General features: G+C 36.9%; 1 protein-coding gene across 6 annotated transcripts in view; it reads right to left on the bottom strand.

Moving 5' to 3' along the window:
* clec16a.L (C-type lectin domain family 16 member A L homeolog) overlaps nt 1–24894 on the bottom strand; it is a 130655-nt gene that overhangs the window by 104004 nt on the left and 1757 nt on the right. For 3 of the 6 annotated variants that reach the window (XM_018236297.2, XM_018236298.2, XM_018236299.2), the window contains exons 2-9: nt 17892–18020; nt 14566–14699; nt 12889–13037; nt 10808–10913; nt 9161–9166; nt 7243–7366; nt 2729–2903; nt 1107–1160 (exon numbers count right to left, since the gene is read on the bottom strand). In XM_018236297.2, the coding sequence (XP_018091786.1) occupies nt 1107–1160; nt 2729–2903; nt 7243–7366; nt 9161–9166; nt 10808–10913; nt 12889–13037; nt 14566–14699; nt 17892–18020 (877 nt within the window). The remainder of the gene's footprint in view (nt 1–1106; nt 1161–2728; nt 2904–7242; nt 7367–9160; nt 9167–10807; nt 10914–12888; nt 13038–14565; nt 14700–17891; nt 18021–24894) is intronic. The other 3 variants (XM_041576982.1, XM_041576984.1, XM_041576983.1) reach the window with 2 other exon arrangements.

The raw sequence follows: 24894 nt of genomic DNA, 5'->3' as shown, positions 1-24894 counted from the left end.
TAATTTGCCAGCAAGCATTGCTTCTTCAGAGGTTTATTAGGTCAATTCGTGTATAAACTTAAATGCCTGGAGGGCGTCAGGACGATGCACATTTATTTATTTTAAAGCAAAGCTCTGAATGGGATGAACTCCAAATGCTGAAAGCCATTCCAGTAATCCAAAGATCAATAACGTCCCCTTTGTTAAGGGTTAAGGAGTGGGCATGAATATTATTAAAAATATATACCTGCATATTACTGTATATTTGTTGACGATTGACGGGTACAGGCTTAACAGGGTTAAATTCATCTGCTGTATTGTAGTATAGGAAAGCTAGGCCTGAGGCAAAAGCAATTATTTTTAGTTGTAAGGCCCATGGCACGACAGCAGTGCAAGTTTCCAGGATTATACCCATTTGTCACCACTAGTGTCAGGCGGATTTCATTCATGAAAATTAGATGCTGCAGCACTACTAAAAGAATGTTAGAGCACCACTAAAAGAACTATACATTTCAGAGCCTTTATTTACGCAAGGAAGCACCAACAAATACAAATCCTGGAAGTACAAGCATCAATTAATGAGGATGGTTGGTCCTCCCTCATCTTATTCTTCATTTGTATAAATCCGCTAGAGTAGAGTAGACAATGGATGGACACATTAACTGAAGTTTTATGTACATTTTAAGGATTTTAAAAATAAAACAAAATCCTAAAAATATATTTCAGTGCTTACCCTGAAGAAATCACTGTCTGCTCACTTCCCAGCTGTTAAACATGGAATCAATCAAGGTTACCCAACTCAGGGGGAACCGGGGTGCGCAGGACCCAACTCAGGGGGAACCTGGGTGCGCAGGACTGTAAAAGAGCACCTGCTTTATATAATGGCTTGAAAAACCAGATTCTCATCAGTTTTCTAATAAAAACCAATGAGGATCTAGACAAGTGGAAGGCACACAAGCAGTGCCCTAGGGTTGCCCCTAAGAGTCACTGGTTGGTTTGGCAGTATTTAGCAAACACATTGACTCTACCTGCTTGACACTAAAAGGGTTATAGTGCCTTTGTTTAATCATAACATTAACCTTTTTTTTTTTTTTTTTTTTTTTTTTTAAATCGTGTAAAGATCATACCTGTGACAGCAAATACAGAGACACTTGCCGACTTATTCTTGGGCGATCTCCAGGCTAAAGTGAAACAATACTTTGTTAATACAGATTTATAGTATACATCTTAAATGAAAACAATGTTTGAGACCTTTATTTTAACACATGATTATGATGACAATAATACAGATGTGATACCCTTATTAGCATTTTTTTTTAATTCATCTCTCAAATACAAGCTGAGAAAAATCACCCCAGTACAGCCTTCATTTTACCACTAAAATTCATTAAATGGGCAATATTGAAAACATGGTGAAAGGATTGGTAATATAATAGCTTACTTAGCTTAAAAAAAGATTCACATCAATGGAGTTCAATTGGACATACTGGAAAAGCTACTGGTAAACACAGCATTAGCAGGTTTATTATACAAACCTTTATATATTTATACATAGTTATATCTCCCGTTATATCTCCCCTTAAAGGGGTTGTTCACCTTTAAGTTGCTGTTTTCACCAGAAATAAAGACTTTTTTTCAATTACTTTTTTAGTCTTTATAAAACAGCTCGGTAGGGAGACACTGACTCTGTAAACTGTTCTAAATTGATATATTAGTTGATACATTTCTTATCTTTGTCCCTGCTGAGCAGAATCCCTGAGTTTCATTTAATGCAACTGTTAGAATTGATACAATAGTTGGGAATATCTCATAGATGCTGCTGAAAAATGTATCAACTAATGTGGCAAATTTTAACAGTTAAGAACCTGCACCTGAATTACTGAGCTGCCAGACTGAACCACCAGAGACAGAAAGATTAAAACTTGAAGCTTCAAATTTGGAAAAAAAGTAAAAAAAAAAAAAAAAAATATTTATGGTGAACAATCTGAAAACAACTAAACTGAAAAAAGTGTTTGAAAGGTGAACAACCCCTTTAAGTGCCTCTTCTGCAGCATAATCACCCACAACTTGGCCAGTCTTTCGTCATAACAATTTCCATGCCCTTTACCTGCTTAGTTGTCTTTCTTTGGACTTTCTCTCGAAATCAACAATATCCCGTTTGAGCATTGGAGACCGAATTTGCAAGGCACATTCTAGGTGGACCTTACCAGCAGAAGTAGAAGAATGAACCTCTTCCTCCCTCTTTGTCCCTTTTAATAAAGCTCAAAACCTTGTTTTCCCTCTTTTTAACCCTTGTTTGTTAAATTATTGTGAAATTCCCGTTTGCTAGGAATAATTGCAAAGCAAGTGAAATTAGAGTGCATTTTATCTTATTTCTTTTGCTAAAACAAATTCAAAACATACCAATTAAACCTGTTTATTCCCTACTATTTTCATTCCAAATGCAAGGGACTCAACTGTTCATCCAAGTCTTAAAGGGCAACCGTCACCCCAACATTTTGCACATACCAAAAGGGGCAATATATATATTTATATATATATATATATATATATATATATATATATATATATATATAAATCGAATGAAAGCTGTTGCACAAAAGGGGTCTTGCAAAAAAAGTAATTATTTATTATTGCACAGATCGACGTTTCGACCCTCACTGGGGCCTTTGTCAAGATATATATATATATATATATATATATGAGAAAAGGTGATTATAAATTATTTGAGCCATTGTGTTTGTCCTACCTCATCCTGTGTTACCAGTGAATATACATAAAGAGGAAGCAGTAGTCTGTTAAGCAGATGGTCTGTGAGGACATCGTTGAGAAACTCGCAGTTGATTATGAGAATATCATTCAGGTAGTTCAGATGGTCCAAATGCTGTGATACCAGATTGCTTAGATTACCCCTGTTTCTGTGTCTACAATATAAAATCATTGTTTAGATAAAATCATTGTTTAGAAAAGTGTAAAAACACCACAAAGTCTTAATGCATTTACTTTGTTATCTATAGGGCTGCATATGCTACTATTATGTGCACAATTTAGTGCCTTAAATGATTAGTAACAACAAAACGTTGCATGTTGCTTCACAGGTAGATCATACACCAGTGTTGGATTTTAAATAAGAAGATAATCAAGAGACAACTGCTCAAATGTAAAAGATATTTTAATTTTATTTTCATTTGATGGTGTTACTGGTCCTTTAAACGCATAAAGTACCTAAAATAAAAGGATTCACTGAAGCCACAGTTCTATATTAGCCAAGTCTCATCTTATTTTTCTTAGAATTCAGTCAAATGAAATCTGAACCCTAAAGAAAATGGCACATGGGTTCATACTGGACTCGTTGGTTGCCATGTTTTTAAGTAAACCAAACTCATAGGGCAAAAACATGTCATATAATTTTTCACTGTCCTTGTGCAATTTTCTGAAAGTAGATGTAAAGATTAAGCTATATGTATTTGTACTTTAATTGCAGAAATGAATTAGTGTATTGAAGTCATGTTTAATCCATCTACTTAAAATGGGATATAATCCAACACTAGAAACTCATACCTACCTCTATATGTAACAAAAAGCACTCACTTTGGACATGTGCAGTAACCCATAGCAACCAATAAGTCATTTGATTTTTAACTGGTGATCAGAAAAGGCTATCTGCTGATCAGTTGCTATGGATTAATGCACCACTAGTGTCTAATATATTTCTTTGGAAAACATTTCACGGAAAGGAGGTGGCCAACTTCTTTTTGTTCACAAAACACTGGTCACCCAGAGCATCTAATGTGTCCCCCTAATCAATCTGACCAATCAGATTTCAGCATTCAACTAAGCATGTACCTAGGAGTTTTCGAAGGTGCTAAGCTTCTAGCTTCAGTCACTTAAAGGAGAAATAACAGACCTGCTGATCTCACCAATCAGACTGCTCCATTCCATAGTACAGGTATGGGGCCTGTTATCCAGAATGCTCAGGACCTGGGGATTTCCGGAAAACGTATCTTTCCGTAATGTGGCACATCAAGTCCAAAAGTGCCAGCATTTAAATATTGGGTGTAAAACGTCTTTATAATGTGCATTCCTCAGGTCCCTTTAATGTAATAGCTCAGCCATCTAAAATTAAATCTGTGCATTAAACTTGGTGATTTTTTAAAACCCAGGCAGGCAGGCAGACAGATAAGCTAGTATCATTAGTAAAATCGATGTCATAGGATCACACCTCCAAGTCCCATGCCATTTCTGCACTTAATGCAGGCTACCCAAGAAATGCCAGAAGCTGTCGCCACTTCCTTTCCATCGAGCTTTTCTCACTCGACAGTGTAACCTATTAATTTAGCCAAATTACATTCACTTTAATAGATTGTTTCAGAGTATGGATTACATGGCCACTGCAATCACTCAAGCACAACAAGCACAGTTTCAATTAGTACATTAGGAGGCTCCTACAAAGGCTGCTGACCCTGAAGAAGCTGTGAATAATTCATGCAATCCAATTAAGAGGCAGTCATCTGGTCATTGAGAATGTAGGAGATTAAAGGCATCAGGATTAAGTACTTGTTTATAAAGCAAAAAATCAACATGAAGGCAGCATGATTCATATCTTACTTCTTTTTTTTTTTTGGTTTTAAAGGAGACTGTTTTTCAGTTGTGTTTTTCATTGACATTTCTTAGCTTCGCATTACTTTACACAAAGATATTAAGGTACAGTCTACAACATTTACAGGATATATAAGGGAAAGGGTCACATGGATGCCGTTCTCCCAGGAATATGCACTTTTAACTTCAAGCTTTTATGAATATTTCAAGCTTTTATGAATATTTATGGGTGTATGATAAAAGTTGTTTGGCAAGTAAACGTGCCAGGCTTGGCAAGGCAAGAATGCTATGAATGAGGTAATGACTCAAGAAAATGATGTCTAATAGGGAATGATGCTTGGGATCAACTACAATAAGAGAAGGCCACTATAATGGAAGGAAGACATATTTCACCAACTGTGGGGGAAAAAACTAAATTCTGATGCCACTAAGGGTGCCAAAGAGTGGAATTCCCAAGTGTACAGTTCAGGCAATGCACCCATTGCTCCAACTAAGGTGAATGTATTGTCCCCATAGTACAAATCTGAACAGAAAGTCTTCCTTTCTCAGCGACACCTGTCTGTCATTGATAGAGTGTGGTCAGTTAAAAAGTGAATCATACCATCCCAGGGGGCAGCCCTTATTTTTTAAAATGGCGATTTTCTATTTATGATTACCCAATGACACACACTACTAGAAAAGTATATTATTATGAAAATGATTTGTTTACATGAAGCAGGGTTTTACAATATCTTTTTATAGAGACCTACATTGTTTGGGGGGTATAGTTTTCCTTTAACAAATATTTGACCTGTTCCCCTCAAATGATCAAATGGAGGTCATAAAGGCAGCCTGGGCGAGGCCTAGGGTTGCCACCTTTTCTGGAAAAAAATGCCTTCCTATATATTTGCATTTTTTCCCTATTAATAACATTGGGATCAACCTCCATTTTTACCGGCCAGGTGGCAACCCCAGCGAGGCCTGGTAAAGAGATTATCAGATACTGCGATTCTATCTCACGTCATGTGTGTCATAATGGAGTAGCATGGGCACCAACTACTAGTATTCCCAGATGTTTTAAAGGAGAACTAAAGCTCAACAATGAATGTACCAGCCCAAGTCTATTACATAACTTTAGTAGTGATAAACTGCCCCCCCCAAATATATTTTGCCATTCGAAGCAGAAGCATATGGTCTGGGCTGCTGTCAGTTATTTGAGTTTAGGGGCCTGAAAATATACAGTATTTCTACAAAATTAAATAAATCAAAATTCAGGGCTGATGTGGAATATTCAGATTACACAGCAGCATAGAAACCAATGCATTCTGAATTAATAATCCGCTTTGTAGACTCGGCTTCTGTGACAAATGCAGCATTTCAACTTCTACTTACGTGTTGATGATTTCTGAAAACGCCTAAACTAAAGATCTCAATAAGGCACACTATATAGAATATCAAAAAGGCAAACTTGCCTAGCCAGGCATGACCATGTAAACTGCATATTTATTAAGCTGTGTATTCATTTTTGGAATAAAAGTTTTCCTTTTTAAATTCCATCAAAAGCAGTGGCTGCTTAAATCTCATTCATCACCATTTACTCACTCCTTGGACTTGAATGGTTTACACCATAAAAATAAAGAAAGAAATCACACCCCTTTATAAATTTGCTTACAGTACTTTTTACACAATTTTTCTGGCATAAATAATTGTACTCGGCATGATAAGTAGCGTAGGCAGTGACACGGGATCAGAAGATGGCCAGTTCCTGTGACAAATCTGAAGGCCTGGATCTTTACCAGCCTTTTGGTTTGCACAGAAAAATCATTTTATAAAATACAGCATTTCAAGCTATTTTTTTTATTTTTGTTTCCTTTAACAACATTGAGTTTCACCAAGGGACAACCATGATAAAATGTCTCTGGTGACACAGGCTTTCATCAACTGCCACAGGAAGCAGGTCAGCAAATGGCTACTGCTTATTTCCTAAGAAGTCAGTGCAATACAGTATGTCTGATGCAATCAATAGTTCCCTTGTTTTTTTTAGCTATAAAGTCAATAAAGATTTTTAAAGGTGTCGTTCACCTGTGAGTTAATTTTAGTACGATGTAAAGCTTGATATTCTGAGACTATTTCATTTTTACATTTTTGTGGTTTTTGAGTTATTTCGCTTTTTATTCAGAAGCACTCTAGTTTGCAATTTCAGCCACCTGGTTGCTAGGATCCAAATTACCCTTGCAAACCATTGCACTGATTTGAATAAGACACTGCAAGATGTATAGAAGAAGACCCAAACAGAAAGAGGAGTAATAAAAAATAGCAATAACAATAAATCTGTAGCTTTACAAAACATTTGTTTTTTAGATGGGGTCAATGACCTCAATTTGAAAGCTGGAAGAAGTCCGAAGGAAGAGACAAATAATGTAAATCTATAGAAAATAAATAATGAAGACCAATTGAAAAGTTGCTTACCCTTAGCCATTCTATAACATACTAAAAGTTAACGTAAAGGTGAACCACCCCTTTAAGGGTAAACGTCTCAAATCCCACCACCTGGAAAAATTAAGGTGTCAATATCCAGTATTATCAGCCACCAACGTCCTTGTTATATAAAGATTCATAGAGTTAGACATTATATTGAACATTTTCATCAATGCTAGACATAAGAAGGTCATTAAAGGTACTTACTCTTCATCAGTTTGCACACACTTGTCGAGCTCAATGACATGTATTCCAATGAACCAAACCAGATTGGAAAAATAGGGCACGGCTGTTTTATCTCTAATATAGTGCAACATCGGCTGGTTGTTGACTAAAGCAAAAACAAGAATCAGTAAAGACAGGCAAATTGCTTCAATTATCTGAAAGTTTGCATTTTACAAAATCGCCCATTATTGAGGCAGATAATGATACAATGTTTGTCGGACCAGTTCAATTAACCTAATGGGGTTATCCAGGGTCGGACTGGCCCGGTGGGCCCCGACCCGTCATGGGCCCCCGCCGGGCCAGACCCCCAATCGTGTTATTTAAAATAAAAAAAAAAGCCGGAGCGCCGTGCCGTCTGCGCATGCGCGCCAGCACCGCACCGTCTGCGCATGCGCACCAGCACCGCACAGAAGGAAAGGAGCGCACTGCACGGTAAAGTGCGGCTCAGCAAGGGGGGCCCTTGACAAAAGTCCCGGTGGGCCCCGGGCCCCCCAGTCCGACACTGGGGTTATCTTCCTACACTGTGTGATTGTAAGGTCGGCAACATGTTTAAAGTTTATAGCGCATACTGTAAATGGATACACTATTTGCTCATTTTATTCACTTTCTCCTATTAAAATGTAACAGCCACAACTAAGCAGCCTGTAGATATGACTTGGAACATTATCCAGTATCTAGTGTTTGCTGCAAAACAAAATGGACAAGATTACAAGCTTCCAATGGTGTTTTACCATTCGGCTAATAATATAGCTGGCTTATGATCCACCTCTAGGTGGTCCCATTTTTAAAAAAATGTAGTTCTCGAGAACTAGTACTTAGCAGCAACTTCATTATGCATTTATATTATGTGGCATTCAAGCACCGTGACCACCTTTTCATATATTTGTCAATAGAGGTCTGAAACATAACAAAACCTGAAACTGCATTATCATCTCCATGAACATATTTCCTCATATAAACCATACATTTCCCATAGGACATGCACTCAAGGTGTGTTTGAACACAGTGCACCATTCAACTATAATGTGTATGTAACTTTACATTTTGCTTTTATGCCAGCCATAGATGTGCATAATGGAACACTTTAAAGTTACAACTATTAATTACTTTTTGAGGTCGAAGCCGACGTCTCAAAAAAGTAAATAAATAAAGGTCACAGACAAACATTTATGTCACAGTCAGCTGTATCTAGAGCAGCTCCAGTCACATTAAATATATATATATATACATATACACATACATACACACACAATTCGTATATACAGTAGAACCCCCATTTTACATTTTCAGGGGACCAGAAATAAATGGTGTAAAATCCAGGAAAATGTCAAATCAGAAAGATGTATTATGCATAATATAGGTGGGACCACAAAACAACAATGAAAACTTAAAATCAGGAGTGGAAAATTGAGGTTCCATTGTATTTGCATACAGCACTGCATGCAATTGTAGATTAAAACAAAACATATTTTCTTTCTGATATTGCAACTGCCAAACGGGATAAAGGGGTACAAGTGGAATTTCCAACTTGCGGATTCACTTGCTGCCAATCTAGTAGTTACAATCTATCGCTGATGTATTTTGTGTATTTATAATATTGTGAAATTTTCATGTACATGACATACAAGTGATTAATTGCATATGAACAGACAGGTACAGCTATAACAAGAATATACAGAATTGTGGTCCATGTAGCATCTGCAATAAGTACAGTCATAAATCCTACAGCTAAAAACACCACCACCTCTGCATTCTAAGCAGTGGTTGTCCATGCCAAGAGGTTATAAAAATAACTGTTTTTCTTTTTTTGCCCCAATTTTTCAAACTTAAAATTGCAAGTTCCAATGTTTGCAAGACAAATACATAAACAAAGCAGTAAGAAATTATTTGTAACACTTACATGACACTGTTATGGCACGGGAAGGTCAGCAATAGAGGGAAGCAAGAGAAAGAAAAAAAAAAGTAAATAAGATCAGCAACAGAGAAGATTGATGCCCTTCAGCAATATAAATCACAAATGAAAGCATAGGAAGAAGCAAAAAGTACTGGAAAATATAAACTACGAACAGGCCAGAACATTTGTTTTTGCCAGTCTTTTATAAAAGAACATATAATGACTTTTTGTAATAAAGGCCTAGTTTTTTAACCATGTTACAACTATTTATGCACAATAGGTTTCAGGGACACTGAAAGCTATTACTGGAAGACATCCAGTTTTATAGAACCGATCCATAGTTTCAGCACTGTACAAAAGGAAAGAAATGCAATTTGCTCACAAGTAATAGACATGCATTAGAAAAATATAAGTGATTTTTGAGGCATGAGCAGATATTAGCTTACATTCAGGTAAGACCTTTGTACGAGCATGTATATTTATTTTTTTATATATATGAGGCAACACAACAGAGAGACTTGGCACAACAAACCTGTCTAGTTTCAGTTCACAAATCTGCAGAGATTGCTGCAAAATATTAATATAATACAACAGTGCCCTCTGCTGTACAGCTATGATATTGCAGTTCACAGTTTTGAGGAAAAAACAAAGCTCTGTTTCCCAGTTTAGGGGTATATTCACTAAGCACCGAATTTGCGCTAGCGTCCACTTCGCTCACATCGCAACACTTCGCCAGGCGTAAATTTGTCCGGACAATGCTAATTCACTAAAATCCGAATTTGCGTCCAGGGTGCCAAACGATGGCAAAGTAGTGCTAGCGTTACTGTGGCAAGCGAAGCGAAGTTGCGCTAGTGTTGGCTAATTTGCATATGGCGGGAAGTTAAAGTTGAATGGACATATATGTTGCAGCAGATACATTACACTACACAAGCCCGGGAAACCTTAATAAAGAAAATAGAGTTGTTATAATGCCCTACACATGATCCCAGTGTATAGTTTATGTGCCATATGTTAAAAAATGTAGGGGAGAAGCCGGGTACCCCAGAAAAAATTTATGATATTTTCTAGCCTATCACCCTAAAAAATGAAAAGTCTCCAGTGTTTTTTGGGACTATTTTTCAACTATTTTTTGAGGAACTCCTATCTACTCTATTGCACTTCTCCTGGTCTGAGGTGGCAAAGGCAAGTCTGGCGCAATAGGTAACGTTCAGTAAAATCCGCTCAGTAAAATGCGTAGTTCAGTAAAATGCGTAGTTACGTCCCTTCGCCAGAGCGCAACTTTGCCAGGCATAAGGGAGCGAATTACCGCTAGAGTTTATCTCCTTCGCTTGCGAAGTTATGCCTGCGCCCCTTAGTAAATCGGTAAAGTAACAAAATGACGTCATGCTTGCGAATCTTCGCTATCGTTAGTCACTTCGCCCTTTAGTGAATCTGCCCCTTAGGGTGAATAAGTTCCTGCTGTATTTACAAATAAAGTGCTTTAATAGCCCCATCTAGTTAAGCAGCAGTTTAATATAGAACAAAGACACTTATGTTTGTAGATATTTTAAGAAAATCCAGGCACACATCAATTGCCTTTGTGAAAGCTCGACCTCTCATTTAAAATGCCCCCATTAATTTATATATAGAGCTTTAATATAAACGCATACATACCTTTGTAGATATTTAAAGTAATATTACGCACTGCAATTCTGACCATATGCTCTGGATGGTTGAAAAATTTAATGGCCTCTGTGTATAGAGCAAAATCGTTGGTATGCTGAAAAAGAAATACAGCTATTACTAAACTATGCAGAAGATGGAAAAAAATCATTTTCTTTTTTTTGCATTACCAAACAAAATACGCTTTAAAATGGGGGGGGGGGTTGTTTTTTTTAATACCCTAGTGTCTCCAAACAGGGACCAATCAGTTTGTACCTGTGGTCCTGTGCAATAAGTAATCTGGATGCTGGGAAAGGTAGCACAATGAGGTCCAGTAGTATATCTGTATGTGTACATATATACATGCAGATCAGCAGTGCAGTACATTCATCAATACATTAATAAAGCAGATAAGTTAAAACACAAGAATAAATAAAATTAAATGTAATTGCATATAGTTAAGTGCTAATTGTTAAGAGACATAAGAGGCAGAAGAACCTGCCCCACAGATCTTACAATCTAGGGCTTACAAGGGGATAATAAGTGTTGCACCATAGTGGTTTAGCCATTGCCAAGACTGAGTACAGTCCAAATGTGCAGTCCGGAAATGCAGGGGTCTGCGGCTGATCTGGCTTAATAGGCTACAAGCATACAAAAAAAGACAGGGAACGGATCAACGCACATTCCCTGGTCATCTGTTTCATAATTAATTTACTATCTATGCAAGTGCATGTGATTTTAAAAACAGGGCTTTTCTGTTACAAACGTATGACAATAAAATTGGTAAACCACCATACCAAGTCAAGGTAAATCCCCCATATGGTGAGCCTATCTATTTCTCTCCAGACATACTTTTCAAAGACTGGCACACGAGCACTACTACTACTACTTGCAGTACCCAATATTTATCTCCAGGGGTTCCTTTACTTACAGTCTTTAAATGTTTTTAAAAAAAAAAAAAAAACCGAGGCTGAATAAACACAGATGATCAATACAGACCGCCCTCGATTTGTAAACACCAGCTTACATTTTTCGTAACAGTTTTTCGTAGCCGGACACCTGCTACCCCCATTCCGTCACATGATTTTAGGCCATGTTCCCCTCTCTTATGGGATAAAAAATTTGGAAATTTTGAAACTTTAAACAGTGGATACAAAAAATGGACACCATTTTCCCTAGGGGCATGAACTGAGCCTTTATCTGTATTTATCTAAACAACTTTGGGACTCCCAGAACACTAGCCTATCATGAACTTGGACTTGAATTAATATGTACAATTCAAAGACTGTTTCCATATATGAATCATTGCCAACATCATAGAATACTTGCTTTACTTTTTTGTGGTATTGCTTTAGCTGTTTTATTATTTATAAGTGTCCGATACTAATGCTTAATGGAACGGACTATACTTGTTTTATATGTTTTTGTCATGTTTGGGTCTATAAGCAAGTGAATCTACAGAACTCCTTTGTGGTCCCATTATACAGCAAACTTACCTTTCCTCTATACTTGCTTTTGCCGACCACTTGTTCTGCTCCTGTTCATGAATGGAACCACATATATTAGGTATGACCCACGATGACCACATTTGGGGGCCTACAGTTGGTACACCTATTATTGCTACCTCCTCTTGATTCACCCACTATATGGTATAATAGTTTGGGTTGGCCCAACGGGCAGTCAGACTGCTTTGCCAAGACATCTTTTAGGTTCCATCATATGGACTTACAATATCTTACAATATCTAATTCATTTCCACTGAAATCTAATTCATTTCCACTGAAACCAATGGTAAAGTGTTGTAGTTCACCTATTGCTGGGCATCTCCTAATAACCTGTTTATAACATTTTATTTTTTAAATTTTACACCTGATGGGTGGCTTGACAGGATGCAGGGTAGTCATATCCAAATAGTCCAAAATAATCCCAGATATTATGCTCTAAGAAGAGGGGCAGTCACCTGTAATTTCACAAACATTTCTGTTTTTCTCCCCATTGAGATGGGCTTTAACTATGTTTTTTGCTTTATTTTTAAGACCTACATACAGAAAAAGACACATTAATACATATTTTCATATTAGAGAATTACGTACCTCATTGTAAAAGAAATGAACTGTGTGATTGTTAAGTTTCACAGAAAGGGTTTTTAGAAAGCAAATATAATAACCCATAATCTCTTCATCAGAAAAGTCAAATTTGTGGACGATGATTGAGTTCACGTGGTTATTAGAGAGTAGATAGTCTGTTGGAAAAAGAAGTACAAATTAAAAATCAGTCAGAAATACCCTTAAACATCCAATCAAAGGTAAAGCAACATGTTAGCATCCCTATGGTAGACAAGATTTGCATTATTAAAGCCCATGTTTTCTTTACAGTTCACAATAAACTTATGTTCAACATACATTTAATATCTTCAAAATGTTGGGAATGTGCACTACCTAAAAACATCAACAGTTTTTATACTTTAATAATTGGATGCAGTGGTCTCAGTCAGTTATTTTAAAGGGAAAGTCATCCCATTTTTTGCCTAAGAAAAGAAACCCCAATTCTAAGCAACTTGGCAGTTTACAGTCATTACAATTTTCATATGTTTTATTAAGTTATATGTATATGTGTTAAAAACAAGGTTTGTCTGCACCATTTCGTTCTTTGCACTGGTGGCTGAGACAGGTGATTAACAGACCTGTCTTTGCTGGGGAATGGCAAATAATTAAAAAACTATACAAACTTAATAATGAAGACCAATTGAAAAGTTGCTTAAAATAGGCCACTCCTTAACATAATAAAAGTTAACTTGAAGGTAAACCACTCCTTTAAGCAAAGATTGCTTTCAACAGCATTTGTTTTTTTACTAATAACTTTAAAAGCACTGATAACTTTAAATAAATCTTTTTTGGAAAGTGTTTTCATTTATTAGACAAATTTTTATGTTCGGGTTGACTTGCCCTTGAACAATAGCTTCTTCCACTCACATATGTGAACTGGAAGTTCAGGTGAAAGATTCAAAGCCACTCTCTAATCTACTTTGTTCATCTCTGTACAGAATGGGACCAGTTATCCAGAATGTTCGGAACCTGGAGTTTTTCTGGATAAAAGATTTTTCTGTATTTTGGATCTGAATACCTTAAGTCTTCTAGAAAATCATGTAAACATTAAAGTAACCCAATAGGCTTTGTTTCCATTAATTAGGATTAATTATATTTTAGTTTGGATCAAGTACAAGGAGTGGTTTTATTATTAATAATTTTTAAAATTTTGGATGATTTGTATAAAATGGAGTCAATGGGAGACGGCCTTTTTGTAATTCGGAGCTAATGGATAACGGGTTTCCAGATAACGGATCCAATACCTGTACATGAAAGCTTATTTATGTTTAGTTTTGTAGAAAGACTAATGCCTTCATATCTCTTATACCAGGATAAGGAGTGCATGCTCAGTATATATCTTCAAATATATCCATAAAATTTAACATAAAGTGATTCTTACATCTGCAAAGTGGTATTGTTGTTATAGATGGTTATAGATTATCTTTAGTATAGGATGCTCATGGGAGTTATGTTAATGAGAACCTAAAATTCAGTTGATTTTCTTTTAAGCGTGTAATTACATACACTAACAAAAAAATAAAAACCCAGTGTGTTTTAGATTCCCATGATGCAACACCAAGCCCATACAGAGATATGTGTATCACCAGTGTCTGAATAATATCATGTACATTTTTAATCTGCATTTAATCATTTGTAGGATAAATGGTAAGTGGATGTACTTACACAAAGAAGTCTCGTGATTTATATTCTCGAATAACATGTTCAGTGACTGGAGAAGTTGCCCACAGACATATCGGCCCGACTTCTGCCGTAATATGTTCAAGAAGAAGACAAACATGTTCTTTTCCAAAAAGAAGCTAGAACAGGCATCCGAAAAGTCAATTATAAGTGGTAATATCAACGTACACATATAATACATTAGGAAACAAGGCTAGAAATCAGTGGTCACTTGTGATACGTGACTTATTGATGCAGGAAAATTAAAAATGTTATGTCCTTGTAACATGTGATGATACTAGATGGACAATTTCCATGTCCAAATGAATATATGTTAAAAGATAAGTAAACATTTAAAATAAGTGAATGTAATTTTGATGAGGGTGCTATTCTAATCACTTTTGTAATTTACATTCATTTTTTATTCATTTATTTTCAATTCCAAGATATTACGGAATACAGGTACTGTTAATACAATCATTTTTTTTTACAACAGCACCGCCTGCTGGTCAGTTTCCAACAATTCTGACCACCAAGCAGTCAAGGAAGTTGTCAGTAGAAAGAAATGAGGCTGCTCTGATGTTCTCCTGGTTAGGAAACATTTGAGAACTGTTTCTTATTTTTTTCCAGAAGAACATCAGAGAACCCCCTTTCTTTCTCATGACAACTTCCTTGACTTATTGGTGGTCAGAATGGTTGGGAACTGACCAGCAGGTGGTGCTGTTGTAACAAAATCATTATATTAAAGGGATCCGGTCATCGGAAAACATGTTTTTTTCAACAAAAAAAAAAATCAGTTAACAGTGCTACTCCAGCAGAATTCTGCACTGAAATCCATTTCTCAAAAAAGCAAACAGATTTACATTCAATTTTGAAATCTGACATGGGGCTAGACATTTTGTTAATTTCCCAGCTGCCCCAAGTCATGTGACTTGTGCCTGCACTTTAGGAGAGAAATGCTTTCTGGCAGGCTGCTGTTTTTCCTTCGCAATGTAACTGAATGTGTCTAAGTGGGACATGGGTTTTTATTATTGTCAACTACAAGAGGTCCTCTGCACTCAACCCATTATCAATATATTTAAGACAGAGACATTTTGTGCATACTGCTACTAAAAAATGCCTTACCCTTTAAACAACACAGGGATTGTTTGTCCATATATTGCAATATATTTAAGCTGGCCAACTACGTCCCTTGTTTGTTATGGTTTTTATTATTGAGTTCTGTTCTTAGATCTACCAGGCAACCAGGCAGCTTTTATCTTGTGCTGCTATCTGGTTACCTTCCCATTGTTCTTTTGTTTGGCTGCTGGGGGTGATATCACTCTAACTTGCAGTACAGTAGTAAAGAGTGATTGAAGTTTATCAAAGCACAAGTCACATGACTTGGGGCAGCTGGGAAATTGACAATACGGTATATACTCGAGTATAAGCCGAGTTTTTCAGCCCCCAAAATATGCTGAAAAACTCTACCTCGGCTTATACTCGGGTCAAGCGCAAAAACGGTCGCCGGCGCCTAAGAATATTCGCCGGCGCCTTAGAATAGTAGCCGGCGCCTAAGAATATTCACCGGCGCCTTAGAATAGTAGCCGGCGCCTAAGAATAGTCATCCAAAAACGAGATTGAAACTTACCAGAAGCTGCTGCATTTCTCACCCTCGGCTTATACTCGAGTCAATAAGCTTTCCCAGTTTTTGGAGGTAAAATTAGGTACCTCGGCTTATACTCGGGACGGCTTATACTCGAGTATATACGGTATGTCTAGCCCCATGTCAGATTTCAAAAATGAATATAAAAAAATCTGTTTGCTCTTTTGAGAAAAGGATTTCAGTGCAGAATCCTGCTGGAGCAGCACTATTAATGGATTCATTTTGAAAAAAAAAATTTTTCCAAAAAGTTTTTATCATCATTGTCACCTTCTTCTTCACCGTTTATGTAAAGCAGCTCCAGGAGGGGGGTGTTCACCAAACTGTTCTAAATTATATATTTCTTATCTTTGGCCCTGCTGAACAGAATACCTGAATTTCCTTAAAGGAGAACTAAACCTTAAAAATTAATATTGGTAAAAAAGCCATATTTTATATACTGAACTTATTGCACCAGACTAAAGTTTCAGCTTGTCAAAAGCAGCAATAATCCAGGACTTCAAACTTGTCACAGGGGGTCACCATCTTGGAAAGTGTCTGTGACAATCACATGCTCAGTGGGCTCTGAGCAACTGTTGAGAAGCTAAGCTAAGGGTCGTCGCAAATTATCAGGCAGAAAATTAAGTTGGCCTGTCATATAGGCTGATGCTACAGGGCTGTTTACTAAATTTGGATGCTAGTTGCACTGGTTTCTGTACTGCCACTTACCAATAATCTGTATTAATTACTAATCAGCCTTATATTGTGAAATTAATATTCTCCATGTACAGTTTTTTGTGAGTGGGTCCCTAAGTTCAGTAAGTGACAGCAGCACAGAGCATGTGCAGTGAATCAGCAGAAAAGAAGATGGGGAGCTACTGGGACATATTCCGAGACACAGATCTTTACTACTTAAAGGGTTGTGGTTACCTTGGGCTGATACAGAAGCCCAAAACATAATGTACAACATTTCTAGCCTACTTCTTCAGTTAAGCTTTAGTTAAGCTTTAGTTCTCATTTAAAGGCAGCTGTTAGAATTGATACAATAGTTGCTAATATTCCACAGATGCTGCTGACTAATGTATCAACTAAATGTAACAGTTCAGAATCTGCACCTGGACCACTGAGCTGCCAGACAAACACTGGAGGGAGAAACTTTAGAGTTTTATTTGGGAAAAACTGTAAAAAATAAAACATTGAATGCAACTGAAAGAAGTCTTTATTTCTGGTCAACTATCTGAATACAACTGAAATGAAAAAAATTGTTTGGAAGGTCAACAACCCCTTTAAAACATTTCCTAACAACTGGAGAAAATGCTTAGAATTCCTCTGGATTCTGAATCACATCTATCCGCTGGCCTAAGACATAGAACAGCAGTAGTACAGGTATGGGACACATTATCCAGAATGCTCTTGACCTGGGGTTTTCCGGAGAATGGATTTTTCCGTAATTTGGATCTTCATACCTTAAGTCTACTAGAAAATCATTATGTAAACCCAATAGAATGGTTTTCCCTCTTATCTTAGTTGCGATCAAGTACAAGGTACTGTTCTATAATTTCAGAGAAAAAGGAAATCATTTATTAAAATGCTGATTATTTGGATAAAATGGAGTCTATGGGGAACAGCCTTTGAGTAATTCAGAGCTTTCTGGATAACGGTTTCCCAATAACGGATCCCATAACTTAATTATTAAGGATATTGCACTTACTCAAATACAGAGCTGTCATTCTGATCACCCCACAAAAGAATCTCTGTGATCGACCGGATTGTCTCCACTAATAAATTGCGATTCAGGTCAGTGACGGTAGTATTCTTCGTCAGAATATGATACATATACCTAAAACATAGAGGTGCTTTTTTAGAATATGATCTTTACAACTGAAAAGAAGAGGGGTATGTGGGTGCAAGAGGAATTAATTAGAATTTGCATCAGTTCATCCAGTACAATGGCACAATTGTAGTTTACATTTGTAACACTTTAGGCCACTTTTAGCAGTAGAGATGTAAACAACAGAAATATTGCAACTCTGCTACACTTTTGTGAGTCAAGGAAATACTAAGGATGCCAGTCACAAAGAATGTATGGAGAAACTATTTTGATAGGAAGGAAATAGTTATTTTATGCAGAAACAAAAAAAGTTACTTATTCAGAAATCCAACACTATAACACATTGCTGTCAAGAATTATGTTTTTATTTTGATGCTAAATGGCCTCTATACAATAAATGACTTTCTCCTTATATTTGTCTTAAAGTGGCTGCTGACTTAATAGCCAACAGCAGAAACAGATTGCAATTGGTCCTCTTTTTTCTTGGTGGATGTTAAATTATTTTTGTTTTTCTGGTCTGCGGCTCTCGTACAAACTGTTCACTGATTTGTTGATGAGTGGTTTAAATCACCTAGCAACAAAAGGACAATTTTGGAGTTAAAACGAGGCATTTAAAAAATGAACAACAAAAATGAAGCTATGCAGTAAGGTTGCTGGGGTCTCTGACAGACTATTTCAATTGTAGTCTGGAAAGAGGCAGAATTAGAAGATTAATTGCACAAAGAAATAAGCTTGTACAGTTGAAAAGTTGGTTAGAATTGGTCCAGCTATACCTGATGTTTTAGTCTTGCTTAAACTTCCATTGATACTGAGCTGTCTTGTCACCTCACACAGCCCTACAGTAAATGTATACAGGTATTGGTTCTATTATAATATATGGTAATCTCACAACATAGGACTATTAAGACAAGACAGGCGAAGGCAGAAAAAAGGAACAGGAGAGGGATAATCACAGATGGGTGGCAATTGGGTTTGGCACTCCTCAATAATTGTAATCACCAACCTCAAATCCCAGGCCAGCACACTTACAACTGACCCAAATGTCAGTTTTCCATTTATTTGAAGCAAAGGCTTCACTATTGAAAAAATAGCAATGAAAAAGAAGGGAAATCCTGAGATTGTTGCATACTTAGACCAACGAGGGAGCAATCACTGCCATTTTATCATACCAGAAAGAAACTTTTTTTCTGTGCACAATTAAAAGTGATCCCAGACAAGCCTTCAATATACATCTCCACAATCTTATAAACAAATCAGAATAACTGTCATTTGTGCTGTAGAACAAGTGGCTCTTTGTTTATTCTAAGCACATTTAGTATACAAACCTTGTATGCTGAATGTAATTAACATGAAAGAAAGGGTGGATAAAGATACAATTTTTTAATATTAAGGCTTATTAGCAATCATTGAAAAATACCTGTTGCTCTATTATCTATATTTAAGATCTGATAAATTTTAAGGGATTCCGTCACAGGAAAGCATATTTTTAAAAAAGCATCAGTTAATAGTGCTGCTCAAGCATAATTCTGCACTGAAATCAGTTTTTCAAAAGAGCAAACAGGTTTTTTTTTTATACTTAATTTTGAAATTTGACATGGGGCTAGACATGTTAGTTTCCCAGGTGCCTTTAGCCATGTGACTTGTGCTCTGATAAAATTCAGTTGCTCTTTACTACTGCACTGCAAGTTAAAGTGATATCAACCCCCCCCCTCCCCAGCAGCCCATCAACAGAACAATGGCAGGTAACAAGATAAAAGCTCCCCGACACCTGCATTGTTAAAAATGCTCCCATGCCCCACCTAGTGGTAAATATGAGAACAGCACTCAAAAGTAAAACACCCATGCACGACCGCGACTGAAAGCACAGAATCAGGCACAATAACCCGAGATGGCTGCCTGTACACCAATATTACAACTTAAAAGAAATTTATTGGTTGAAGAATAAAATGTTAAATAGTAGAACAAATTATGTGAAATGTACATCAGGTAATCTAGTAATACAAGTATACCATTAAAATCATGACAGAATCCCTTTAACATAGCAGACAGTCTGGGGAATGAGAAGTCGCAAAACTGTGAGCAGCTCACAAATAACATTCTTTTGTGTCAATCAGTGAACAAGGGTATTTCAGTAAAAACCTATGACATGTGACTCCCTAGTATAATGTATAGACCTGGTGCCCTGTCCAGAGTCTACAGTAAAGGGAGGTGAATAAACCATACCAAAATATGTGGCAGGCATTCCAAAGGATCACTTCAATCCAGGCTTGTAAAATCAAGGATATTTTATGGATACACAGGCATCAGCTCTTTCCCGGGCCAGTGCTCCTGGTGCAGCAGCACTGGCCCAGGGTATCACTGGGGGTGCCTAAAATCAACATCAGTGATTTCGACTTTCCTCCTCATTTAAACAAGGCTTCATTCTTTGTTAGGGTTCAAAAAGTTATCCCATGTCAAACAGCTGATTCGTCTGCAACAGAGAGCTTCCCAATAATGTTCTATTGCAGATAGTGGGAACAACTTTCCTCCTGGCTAAACTGCACATTACGAATAAATAGATGTGTAATTCATATTTTTTTTTTTTTTTTTTTTTACACTAAACATGGCAAGATCTGAAAATGAAAGTCACAATCTACTTCCTGGTTTACACAAACATGGTAAAAACAAATCAGCAGACCACTAACAAGCTTCTATATAATAAGCTGTTTCTTATCACAAAGCCTAACAAAGGATTCAGGCTGGGGTAAAGGGAGTTGTTCATACAGATGGCATAATGTCACTGGTCAGATGGAAAGCATATCACTCACACTGCTTAACACTTGAATAGGCTTCAATACCATTTACATCTGAACTCCATATCAATGGGGAACACATTTACACATTTTCAGTTTCAGTGGGGCAAACATTCTATCCCATATCTAGGAATGCACCTTCCATCTAAGCCACATAAATTATATACCCATAATATACCCAATAACTATTGCTCTGTGAGGCTACAATGTTACTGTTACCATTTATTACTTACCTTTCTATGTAAACCCTCTCCTAGTCACACTCCTGTCACTAGCACACACTGCCTGGTTGCTAGGGTAATTAAGACCACAGCAACCAAATAGCTGCTAAAAGTCCAAACTGAGGAACTACTGAACTAAAAGCTAAATAAATGGAAAAAAAAAAACATAAAAACCAAAAAAAGAAAAATTGCAAGTTGTCTCAGAATATCAAATCTACAACATACTAAAGGTTTATTTAAAGGTGAACTATCCCTTTAAACATAACGTGAGAGACATTAGATGTATACTGTTTGGTGTCTCTAGGCACATTGACTGTGCTGTGATCCCCACTGTTCCTAAAATTCCTACAAAATAAGTCATATGCTCTCCCAATAGTACCATTTGCTGAACATCGCTCAGGGTTCAATACACACAACTGGTCAGTTTTAATTAGAGGGGTTGTTAATCTTTAAATTAGTATGATGTAGAAGGTGATATTCTGAGACAATGATATTCTGAGACAATTTGCAATTGGTTTTCATTTTTTTTTTTATTATTTGTGGTTTTTGAGTTATTTAGCTTTTTATACAGCAGTTCTCCAGTTTGTAATTTCAGCTTCCTGGTTGCTAGGGTCTAAACTACCCTAGCAACCATGCACGGATTTGAATAAGAGACTGGAATTTGAATAGGAAAGGGTCTGAATAGAAAGATGATGAATAAAAAGTAGCAATAAATGTGCAGACTTACAAAGCATTTGTTTTTTAGATTTTAGAACATTTTAGAATAATTGGAAATAGTCAGAAGAAGGCAAATAATTTAATTACTATAGATAATATAAAATGAAGGTCAACTGAAAATTTGCTTAAAATTAGCCATTCTGCCCCGACAGCAAGCGTATGAAAGTTATGTCAGACGAAAGCTAGTGACAGTCTCCCTCTGAAAATCGTACGATCAGCAATACATGCAGAGATATTATCGGCAGCCGACAGAAATCTTTTAACCTGTCCTATCAACCAAACGACCGATCTCCACCGGTTAAAAAATGTCGGGACTCTCCACACACGGTCTGAAAATCGTACAAAACCTTGATTCATACAATCAGATCTTTGCGTCTATGGCCAGCTTAAGGCTCCACAAAATTAAGGAGGGGTGCTTTCTACTATCCTTCTTTCCCATAAGCCTCAATGACCATTGTTGCTACAAAATCAGCTTTGTCAAGATTCTCTTGAGATGACAAATACTTCAGTTGGACTAAAGAGCATGTAAAGGCAAACAAATAAAATCCCATTTTTAATTTCTTTAATGAAAAAGAAACCTATCTCCAATTTACTTTAATTAAAAAATGTGTACCATTTTTATAAGAAACCTGACTGTATGCAGTAAAATTCTCCCTTCATTTACTGCTGTGGATAGGAAATGTCAGATGGTCCCTAACTGCTGAGCAGGGAAACAATCATAATTATGAACAGCAGGGGGAGCCCCCTAACTTACTTCCCAGCCATGCAAAACTCAAGCAGCTTTGTTTATGATGATCGCTAAGTAGCCCAGACCACACTGAGCATGTGCACAGTCTTGGTCTTGCAAAGATGTATAACAAAGTTACAAGATAGTGACCCCCTGTAGCCAACTTTGAAAGCATAAATTATTTGTTTGATTAGGCTATTTTAGACTTTACATGCCCTTTAAACAGATGCTGTGTATAGCCCTATCCCACACGGCCCTTAGTTACACATTGACAAACCAAGCAAAAGAATTCCATTGAAATAAATGCTTACATGCCAGTGATAAAGGAAACTAGTTGGATTTCTTGCTTGTTTACTCTACACATGATCTCTGTAGCACAAACAACTTGCTAAAGCTTTACAAAAGCCATTCACGTTAACTTTAAAAAACAAAAATATTACGTGCCATATTTACAAGCATCAACTCAGACTCCTGATTTAAAAAAAAAAAAAAAAAATTTCAAAAGTTCTCTCTTCGTCCTTGCACGATGATTTACTTGAACTTTTTCAGACTGTGCGTAGAGAGAAGGGTGGTTCTGAGAAAGTTCTGAAATGTGTGTGTGCATAGCAGATTTTCTGTTTGCTCCATAAATGGTTGAGTGCATCAGTGGCACGACAGCACAGCAAAGACCACACAGAAGGTAGTTCAGCTCAACAGGTGAAACCAGCGATGACAGTCAGTCTACTACAACTTCTGGAATTTCCAGCCACCTGAACAAAGTTTGGATACCTCTGGCTTAGAGAAAATGAGTACATTGCTCGGCATCCCTAACAACAATTCACAGGTTCATTTACCCTTAGGGTAGGACTGCACGAGCGATTTTGTCGCAATCCGACGCGCTGCGACAAAACGCTTGCAACTTGTCGCATGCGACAAAAATAAATTAAGAGATAGAATTGTCGCATGGTGTCACAGCGTTGATCCGACGCGACACGACTGTCGGATGAAGACGATGCGTCTGCATCCGACAGTCGTGTCGCCTCGGATCAACACTGCGACACCATGCGACAATTCTCTTACCTTATTTCAGATTGCGACAAAATCACTCATGGAGTTTTACCCTTATATCCACAAAGTAACTTAATGCAATGTACCTAGCTCTAAACACTTTATACATTTCTCAGCAGCATCTCTGGAGTATTGGCAACTATTGTATCAATTCTAACAGTTAAGTTCAATTCAGGGATTCTGCTCAGAAAAGACAAAAATAAGAAATGTATCAACTAAATGCGTCAATTTAGAAAGTCAGCAACCCCCCCCCTCCCAGAGCAGTTTTAGAAAGGTAAAAAATTATACTTCAATATTAGAAAAACGGTCACACATAGAAAATAGAAAGTAATTGGAAAAAGTCTTTATTTCTGGTGAAGGGGTTGTCCACCTTCCAAAACACTTTTTCCTGTTCAGTTGGTTTCAGTTAGTTCACCAGAAATAAAGACTTTTTTAAATCCTTTCCATTTTTTTTATTTTTTACAGTTTTTCCAAAATCTAAGTTTAAAGTTTAATGTTCCCGGTGTTTGACAGCACAGTAATTCAGATGCAGATTCTGAACGGTTAGTTTTGCAACATTTAGTTGATACATTTCACAGCAGAATTTCTAGAGTATCAATTCTAACAGCTGCATTTAATGAAACTCATGGATTTTGCTCAGCAGGGACAAAGATAAATAATGTATCCACTAAATGTATCAATTTGGATCCGTTTACAGGGTCAGTGACACTTTACACTTCAATATTAGAAAAACAGTCACAGAAAGAATTGGAAAAAGGCTTTATTTCTGGTGAACTATCTGAAACCAACTGAACTGAAAAAAAGTGTCAGAAAATAAACAACCCCTATAAGGTGGACTCTATTTTCTAGCACATGTAGCTCACTCAAATAACCAACAATAGCACAAACAAAATTGAACAAAATAACTGACTGGCACAAATCCTACATGTAGAGAGACAAGAATTCTGGTTATTTTAAAAGGGTAAGCTTTAATACATAATTTAGGCAAAAGGAGCACCCCTTCCCCCAGAGCTGTATTAGACCTGTCAATCAAAATCTGCCTCCTGCATGAACAGAAAATGAAGAGAGACAGATGCTGAGAGGGGCATAGTGTGGAGTAACGTGGTTATTCAGAAACAGTATAAAATCTGTTTAAAACAACAGCATTGAAATACAGACATCAGTGGCATAACTAGATGTTACTGGGCCTCACAGCAAATCATTTTTTTGGCCCCGAAAATATCCAGGGTTTTCCTGCTTTACCAATATATGCTAAAATTGCTCATTAATCATGGCCTCATGGGGCCCCCTATAACTTCTGGGCCCCCCTGCAGCCACATGGTCTGCTTCCTCTGTAGTTACACCCCTGACAGACATTATCACAATGAGACCAACATATC

This window comes from Xenopus laevis, chromosome 9_10L (genome assembly GCF_017654675.1).
Source record: "Xenopus laevis strain J_2021 chromosome 9_10L, Xenopus_laevis_v10.1, whole genome shotgun sequence".
NCBI classification, from domain to species: Eukaryota; Metazoa; Chordata; class Amphibia; order Anura; family Pipidae; genus Xenopus; species Xenopus laevis.
Note: the sequence above shows the minus strand (reverse complement) of the source record. Positions and strands in the feature narration are given on the sequence as shown.